This window comes from Acanthamoeba castellanii, assembly GCF_000313135.1.
Source record: "Acanthamoeba castellanii str. Neff unplaced genomic scaffold scf7180000084646, whole genome shotgun sequence".
NCBI classification, from domain to species: Eukaryota; Discosea; order Longamoebia; family Acanthamoebidae; genus Acanthamoeba; species Acanthamoeba castellanii.
The window spans coordinates 21,068-28,811 of record NW_004457582.1 but is presented as its reverse complement, the minus strand read 5'-3'; the positions used below and the strand labels follow the sequence as shown (position 1 = coordinate 28,811).

Genomic DNA, 7,744 nt, shown 5'->3' with positions numbered 1-7,744 from the left:
CCTACGTAGCCGCAGCTAAGGCAAGCCCAACAACTCTCGGTGTGATTACACTCTAGGGAGATTCGAATGCGCGTTGATTAGCTTTATTGCACCCATCGATGCGGCCAAGGCCATTAGGCGGCCAGTTGCACAGGTAAAGGGGGCTGAAAAGTGATAATAATGGGAAGTGGTGCTCGAACCTCTACAAGACCAAAGCGATGGATCAAGTAGTGTGTTCTTCACCACATCGATGTGCACGCCAGCGACGTGCAGACAAGTCTTCATTACCGCCGAATCGCCCTTACCGAGGGCCTCTTGTCCCGAATTATTTGCATCATCGCCCTGATCGTCTTCTGGCTCGTCTTCCGCCTCCTCATCTGTGGGCATCCGCGTGGGTGGTGGCCCAGTTGGGTGTTGCATCTTTCGAATCTGGCCAGCGTCGAAATGAACTGCCCCAGCTTCTCTCGTTGCAGTCTCCCTGGCGACGTGGCCGCTTTTTCTTTTGGCCGGAACAAAAACAAAAATTAAATAATTATTTGTTGGCGCCAAGGAGCCCAATGCTAAATCAGCTCCTCTGAAGATGCCACCGGACGCTGAGCAGGGCTGCTCTACGCTGAAGTCACTAGACACAGGCGACGTGCCATGGAGCTGACAATCAATTCTCGCTAATGGTGTTATTTTTTACGTGTGCGCAGCTTCCCTTTTATGGTTTGCGAAAAATTGAAGCGAAACGCGGCCATTCAACAACATCGCCTAACGACGAACTGGTCCTACATAATCGAACCACATAGCCCGAGGAGATCGCCTCGAAGAAGGTGAGAAGGCGGCGAAGAAGGGTGGAGCGCTAGGCGCGCTTTGAATCTGCGGCGCTGAGCCCTCCCCGCGGCGGCCCCCCAATCGCATCCGCCCCACACCAAATCGCCATGGATGAACCCAAAGATAATCGGAAGAAGAGCGGGGGAACGACATGGCGCACCAACGTGCTCCTGGGCGGCAGCAAAGAAAAGGAAAGAGACAAAGAGAAGGACAAGGATCGAGACAAGGAGCAAACGCTGCAGCGAAAGAACAACCCGCTGTATGCCGTGCGCGAGCTGCCAGCGCGGCAACCACCAACCCTCACTGTAAGCACCGCCGCCGCTGACGGCAACGACGACAAGAAGAGGGAGACCGTCAACCCGGCCTATGGCATGAGCACACTGCGCGGCGTGCGGCGTCTTGAGGTGGTGGACATGTCGAGCGACAGCGATAACGTCGAGATTGCGCCCAAGCAGCGGACCCGTCTCTGCACCGGCCCCAGCAAAGCGGGCGTCATCAGGCAACCCGAGGAACTGGGAAGCGGGAGGGAGGCCAAGCCGGGCGACACCCCACCGCGGGCCAGGGCTCCGCTGAGGAAAAGTGGCAGCCCGACTCCGCACTCTACCGCCCGCGGGTTAACCCGCTACAACTCGGAGAAGAAGCTGAACAACAACGACGTCGCGGCGGCAGCGGGCAACGAGCGTGAGGAGCGGGCCAAGCTCATCAAAAAGCTGCGCAGCGAGATACAACAACAGCAGCGGTACGAGCAGGAGCGAGCCCGCATGTCAAGCGCCATCGACGCCCTCATCCTGTCGATCTTTGGCGAGGAGGACAAGAACGGCGACCGCGCCTGGGCGCGCATGGGCGTTCGACGGCATGTGGACCAGAGCGTCGGTGGCGGGGCGGCGCTCGACCATGGAATGCCAGGAATGCCAGCCGCGGCGGAGGGCATGGTGGACGACATTCTCGACGGCCTGTTGGGCAAGCGCGACAATCTCGAGCCCGCTGACACTACTGGTGGGTGGGCGGGGCTGAGGCTGGTCCCGGTGCGACCACCTGGTTGGCTGACCGCCGGCGGAGGCGAAGACGACGACGTCGGCTTCACCGGCGGCGGCAAGTTCGGGTGGCTCGACCTCGCCCGGGCGGGCAAGGAGGCGCGCGACCGTACGTCGACCGTCGACTACATGGTGGACGATATGATCTTCGGCGCCATCGCCGTGACCCAGCCGCCGGCAGCCCAGACCCAGTACCTCGCTCTTCCGGCACCGTCGTCGCCGACCGTGCGACCCAAGTCTCTATCGGCGTGGGAACGGAGCTACCCGTCTCTGGCGGTCGCCGCCTCGATGAACCGAGCGACGTCGGAGCGGTCAATTTTGAACACGTCTGATCTGCGAACCGAGGAGCACCTCGTGGATCACGAAGTGACGAGTCCAACCTCGGCCTCGACCACCCACGCTCCAACCGTCGTCTTGGCCGACGACAACAACTCGTCATCGTTGGTCTTCGAGGGACCCAGGGCTATGCCGCCATCGCCCCCGCGACCCGGTAGTCCGTCGGCTCAGCCACCACCGACGTCGGCCGGTTCGCCGGCGAGCGAGTTCCTGGCCGGGTTCAACCCGGAGCTGAGATCGCTGCCGCATCACATCCTGGTGGCCATCCGGTCCCAGCAGGAGTTGCGGGGACTCAAGCTCGACGAGGACGGGGCGGGCTCAGGGGCGGGCCGGAGGCGCAGGGGTACCACCACCGCCGTCAGGCAACGCAAGCAAACAGGTCCAGCACTAACACATAACACACAACACACACAACACGACTCACACAACACGACACACACTACACACAAAACACATCCAACAATCATGCTCACTCATTGGTTCGCTGCAGAGAACAAGTCGGTCGCAACCAATGGGCAAGTGCGGCGGACAAAGAGCGAACGGTTCCTCTCCTCGTGGGACTACTCGGCACAGCAGATCTACAAAACAAACTCGGGTACCGCGCGCCCGCGGCTCTCTTACAAGCTTCTCGCCAATGCTGACGTTACGTTACCACCGTGGGCGGGGCAGGATTCGTGTCGACTCTGGTGTCCGGCCCAGTGCTGGAGGAGCGGCCCAGGGACGAGGCCGCACTGGAGGTGGTCCAGGAGATCGCTACCGCGCACTCTGCCGTCGCCGTGTCGTCGCTGAGTATGGGGCGACACCGCCGGTCGCCCGTGGTGCGCGACGCGGCCATCACCCGACGCACCTCACACTCCTCGACCATCTTTGCCGCCGCCGGGCAGATGGCCGGCGCTTCGTCGGCGTCGTCGGCGTCAGCCCGCTGCCCGTCTTTCATCTACGGGTCGTCCTACACCGACTCGTCGTCGCTGGCCTCGTCCTTTGCCGACTCGAGCAGCGCCGGCTTCCTCTCGTCCTGCTCCTCGACCTACAACCACACCCTCTCGCTCGGCTCGCGCACGTCGTCGTTCTCGACCACCGACCTCTCGGACTCGGAGACGCCGTCGACCGACCTCCTGTCCGAGGCCAACATCGACAGCTGCCTGAGCGAGACGGCCGACAGCGTCGACAACTCGGAGGCCTCCGACGACGATGCCGAGCCCGATGAGGAAGACGACGACGGTGAGCCCTACAACGACGACAACGGCGTGCGCGGTGCGTCGCTGCGGCTGCCCCAGCACCAGTGGTACGCCCGTGAAATCATCGGCGCCGGGAGCGGCATCGGCAGAGGCGGCGGCGGCTACAAGAAGAACACGCATAAGGACGAGCAGGAGCTGTCGCCCGAGGAGCAGGCCCTCCTCGCCGACTTTCAGCGACAGCTGGACGACTTCCTGCAGAAGCGGGTGACGGTACATTATTCTATTATAATTATTTTTTTATATTTTTATCTTTCTATCTATCTTACATTCCACCGCGCGTGTTGTGTGGTGGGTGCAGGAGGTCAAGTACGTCGACCGCGCGCCGGTCTCGGGCACGGTGGACGGGCTCGTGGCGGCTCTCTTTCACGACGACGACGCCATGGGTGCGACGTTATTCTCGCCCCACTACTTGCCGGCTTGGGTTGGACTGACGCGCCGTATGATGCTGTGTTTTTCGCATTGGGGGGGGGATTGTAGATCCGTTGTACGTGGACCTCTTCCTGGCGGCGCATCGGTACTTCATCGGCCCGCGGGACCTTCTCGCGCGACTGCAGGACATGTACGTGCGCGTTCCCTTGACCACGCGGCTCAGCAAGAAGCACAAGCACCTCCGATCCCAGCTTCTCCACATTCGACTACGGTTCGCCCTCGCTCCGCCCTCTATTTTCGTGTTGCTGAGCGCACGCCTCACATACACGACACACAACACACACGCTGCGACACCACACGCCGCACACACGATCTAGAGTGGTGACTATTTTGAAGAAGTGGCTGGAGCTGTTCTACTCCGATTTTTCCGCCGACCCGGCGCTGCTCAAGGACCTGGAGGCCTTCGAGAAGCTCATGTCCGGTCTCGGCGGCAAGTCGCTGCACTGGCAGGCCATCCTTCGCATCTCCCGCGTACGCTGCCCCGCCGCCACTCACTCTTGAGTCGACTTACCGCACACGCACACGCACACGCACACGCACACGCACACGCACACGCACACGCACGCGCACGCACGCGCACACCGCACACACATAGGCCAAGGCGCAGCTGAAGCAGGACAAAGTGAAGCGGGCGGCGCTGAAGCGGGAGGCGCCCAAGCCGCTTGTTCCGCGCCAGCTGCAGTCGCCCTCGCTGCTCGATTTCCACCCGCTTGAGGTCGCGCGTCAGCTGGCGCTGATCGACTGGGAGCTGTTCGCGGCCATCCCGCACCAGGAGTTCATCGCCAAGGCCTGGGACAGCCCCGCCTTATCACCCGTCTCCCAGAAGTGGATCAACCACTACGAGCAGGTGCGTGGTCTTGCCCTTGTTCTGGTGTTTGTTATGAGTATTAGTATGAGTATTCTTTTTAATCACATCAATGTTGTTGATTGGTGGTCCATGGCATGTACAGGGTATAAACTGGGTGGCGACGGAGATAGTGATGACGCCCAACCCGAAGCAGCGCGCCATCGTCATCCAGCGGTTCATTGAGATCGCCGAGGTACGTGCGCTTGTTGCAACAAACTATTTCTCTATATTTATGATGATTTTTATTGTTTTGTGCGTTGTCTGATTGCCCTTCGGTCCACCACTCCTCTCTCTAGTGCTGTCTTTCGCTCAACAACTTCAACGGGACGATCCAGATCATCAGCGCCCTCGGGTACTCCTTGCCTTCTTTAACGCGCACAACACGACACACACGGTACACACGACACACACGCGGCACGCGCGCTATATGGCTGAGTGTGTGTGTATGCGCAGTACCCATTTTGTAGTGCGACTCAAGACGGCGTGGAAGGGTGTGCCGCCCAAGTACACGGCCAAGCTCCGGGCGCTCGAGGAGCTGGTGATCCCGGCCGACGGCTACGCGCGGCTCAAGGTCTACATGGCCGAGCTCTCGCCCCCGCTCGTGCCCTACCACCAGCTGCTCCACCACGACCTCAGCGCCATCGACGACCGAAACGCCAGCTTCGTCAGCCTGGCCCACAGCAGCGGCGCCATCGCCAGCCGTGACGCCAAGCGGCGGGGCGGCGGCGGCGGGAGCGGCAGCGAGAAGGTGCGCAAGGACAGCGGAGAAGAGGCATCGGGCCAGGGCGGCCAAGGGCGAAAGAATTCGAAGAAAGCAGAGGCGACGGGCGACGGCGGGTTGAGCGGGTCCGGCAGCTCGATCGGTGCCGCCGCGTCATCGGCCGAGCCACAGGGCGGCACCACGACGTCGGCGCTGTCGCTGTCGTCGTCGGCATTGGCGTTGGGGGGCAGCGGGAGCGGCATCGGCGGCGGCAAGGCCGTGAGCGCGAGGAGCAACAGCGGCGGCGGCGGGGCTGCGGGCGCAGCGGCGGTGTGGGTCAACTTTGAGAAGATGGCGCTGATGGGCCACGCGCTGCTGGAGATCGCCACGCTCCAGTCGACGCCGCTCCAGCTCGAGGAGGTGGCGGTCATCCGGCAGTACCTGGTGAGCCCTCCGGTGGTGCTGAGTGACCGCAACCTCGGCCTCCGCTCGCGCAGCTGCGAGCCGGCGCAGGAAAGCCCGATCTACGCCGTGCGGCGGCGGAACAGCAAAGACAAGTACGTTCACTCCGCACACGCGCACGCACCACCGCACACGCACCACCGCACACGCACCACCAGTCGTTGGGTTGACATGACGTGAACGCGCCACAGGGACAAGCTCAGAGAGGACTCGAAGCGGATCAGGCAGAGCTCCATACGGGGCGTGGGACTCTCCCTCTCGGCCGCCGTCAAGAAGACCTTCACCGACAAGAAGAAGACCGGCTGATCACGTGTTGCGGAGGAACCAGTTTTGTGCGTGCATTTGTTGTAGATATAACCAAGAGACTTCGTCATTGCTCTCATCTTCATGTCATGGTTTGATTGAGGGCTTCGGGTCTGTGTGGCCCAGTTCGATTTTACATTTTCGATCGAAATAACCGCAGGCGAAACAAGAGAAAGAGAGCGAAAAGCCAGAATTCAATGTTGAACCGGAGAAAATCGACTTTCGTGGGTTTCTCTACTTCGTTCGGCTCAGAGGTCTCCGCAACAGTCAACGGAGGGCTTCAGCACATGCCTCTCTAGAGAGCTACGAAGAAGAAGGCCAAGAGGGAGAACAGCAAGAGAGAGAGAGGAGAGATGACGGAGGAGCTGGCCTACTACCAGTACCTGCCCGGTGGTGCAGGCCATAGGCGATGGGAGGTCTTCCTCGCCGAGTTCAGGCGCGCACTGGCGGAGCTCGTTGGCACCTTCACCATAGTGCTCGTCGTATGCCTCGGGAACGCGAGCCCGCACACCTCTCAAGCCCGTACCACCACCGTCACCGTCACCATCTTCTACTTCTTCTCTTCTATCGAAGTAGTGAGCTCTGACGCGGCGTGTAGTGGCGTGCGTGGCAGAGGGCCTGGTGCTGATGGCGCTGGTGTTCGCCATGGGCCAGGTCTCCGGATCGCACTTCAACCCAGCCACGTCGGTAGCCTTCTCCCTCCGCTTCGCCTTCGAGTGGTGGCGTCTCCTCTACTACGTCCCCGCCCAGTTCCTCGGTACTCGGCACCTCTTCTTCTTCGACCTTGATGACGGCCTGACGAGGGCGTGACGTGGCGTGACGTGGCGCGCTTGGGCAGGGGCGATGATGGCGAGTCTGGTGGTGTGGGGCCTCCTGGGCACGGAGGGCGACGTTGGCGCGACGGTGCCGAGCGGTCTGACCGCCCGCGCGGCCTTCGGGATGGAGGTCCTGTTCTCGGCCATCCTCCTGGTGGTCACCCTCAACGTCGCCGAGCGGGCCAAGGTGGTGGGCGCCAACGCCGCCCTCGCCGTCGGCACGGTTCTCATCGCCCTGACCGTCATCGGCGGGTATGTGCGTGTGCGTGTGCGTGTCATGTCGTGTTGTTGGCGATGATGATGGTGATGTTGACGTTGACGTTGATGATGATGATGATGATGACGGGCAGGCCGCTGGGCGGAGCGTCGATGAACCCGTTTCGGTCGCTGGCGCCGGCGCTGCTGGCCGGCGGCGAGGCCCTGGACCAGGTGTGGATCTATGTCGTGGGTCCGCTCTTGGGCGCGGTCATCGCTGTGCTGCTGACGGGCACCCTGGGCTGCCACGTCCACCCCTACGCCTGGCACAAAGCCACCGGTACGCCCGCCCCGGCCTAGCTCGTACGCAAATGAGAGCTGCGAGCCTGAGCCGCCATCAACTCCACCGCCTTGGGCCGGCGCTGATCGTGCGTGGGCCTTGGGGGGGGGACATACGTACGTACCACGCAGGAGTTGGGCGGTCGGGTCCCGAGGACTTGGCCAACGGGCAGACAGACGACGCCGAGCGGTGAGCTTCACTTCACAAACAGAAGAGATCGAACGGGGGAAGGCATGCTGGTGCATGGTGA

The 7,744-nt window shown here is 61.9% G+C and overlaps 2 protein-coding genes across 2 annotated transcripts; both read left to right on the top strand.

Annotated features, from left to right (window-relative positions):
- Positions 1–902: 902 nt before the first annotated feature.
- ACA1_098690 (RasGEF domain containing protein) lies at positions 903–6,147 on the top strand (the record flags this gene model as incomplete). The annotated part of the gene is made up of 11 exons (XM_004343584.1): positions 903–2,508; positions 2,656–2,760; positions 2,835–3,613; positions 3,702–3,786; positions 3,881–4,043; positions 4,150–4,303; positions 4,428–4,679; positions 4,783–4,872; positions 4,976–5,031; positions 5,133–5,936; positions 6,033–6,147. The coding sequence occupies 11 exons, from the start codon at positions 903–905 to the stop codon at positions 6,145–6,147; spliced, it is 4,209 nt and encodes a 1,402-aa protein (XP_004343634.1).
- A 350-nt stretch (positions 6,148–6,497) lies between these two features.
- Positions 6,498–7,687, top strand: ACA1_098680 (transporter, major intrinsic protein (MIP) superfamily protein; the record flags this gene model as incomplete). Its single annotated transcript, XM_004343583.1, has 5 exons — positions 6,498–6,666; positions 6,758–6,901; positions 6,983–7,211; positions 7,310–7,494; positions 7,626–7,687. 5 exons carry the CDS (start codon positions 6,498–6,500, stop codon positions 7,685–7,687), a joined length of 789 nt encoding a protein of 262 aa, XP_004343633.1.
- Positions 7,688–7,744: the final 57 nt, after the last annotated feature.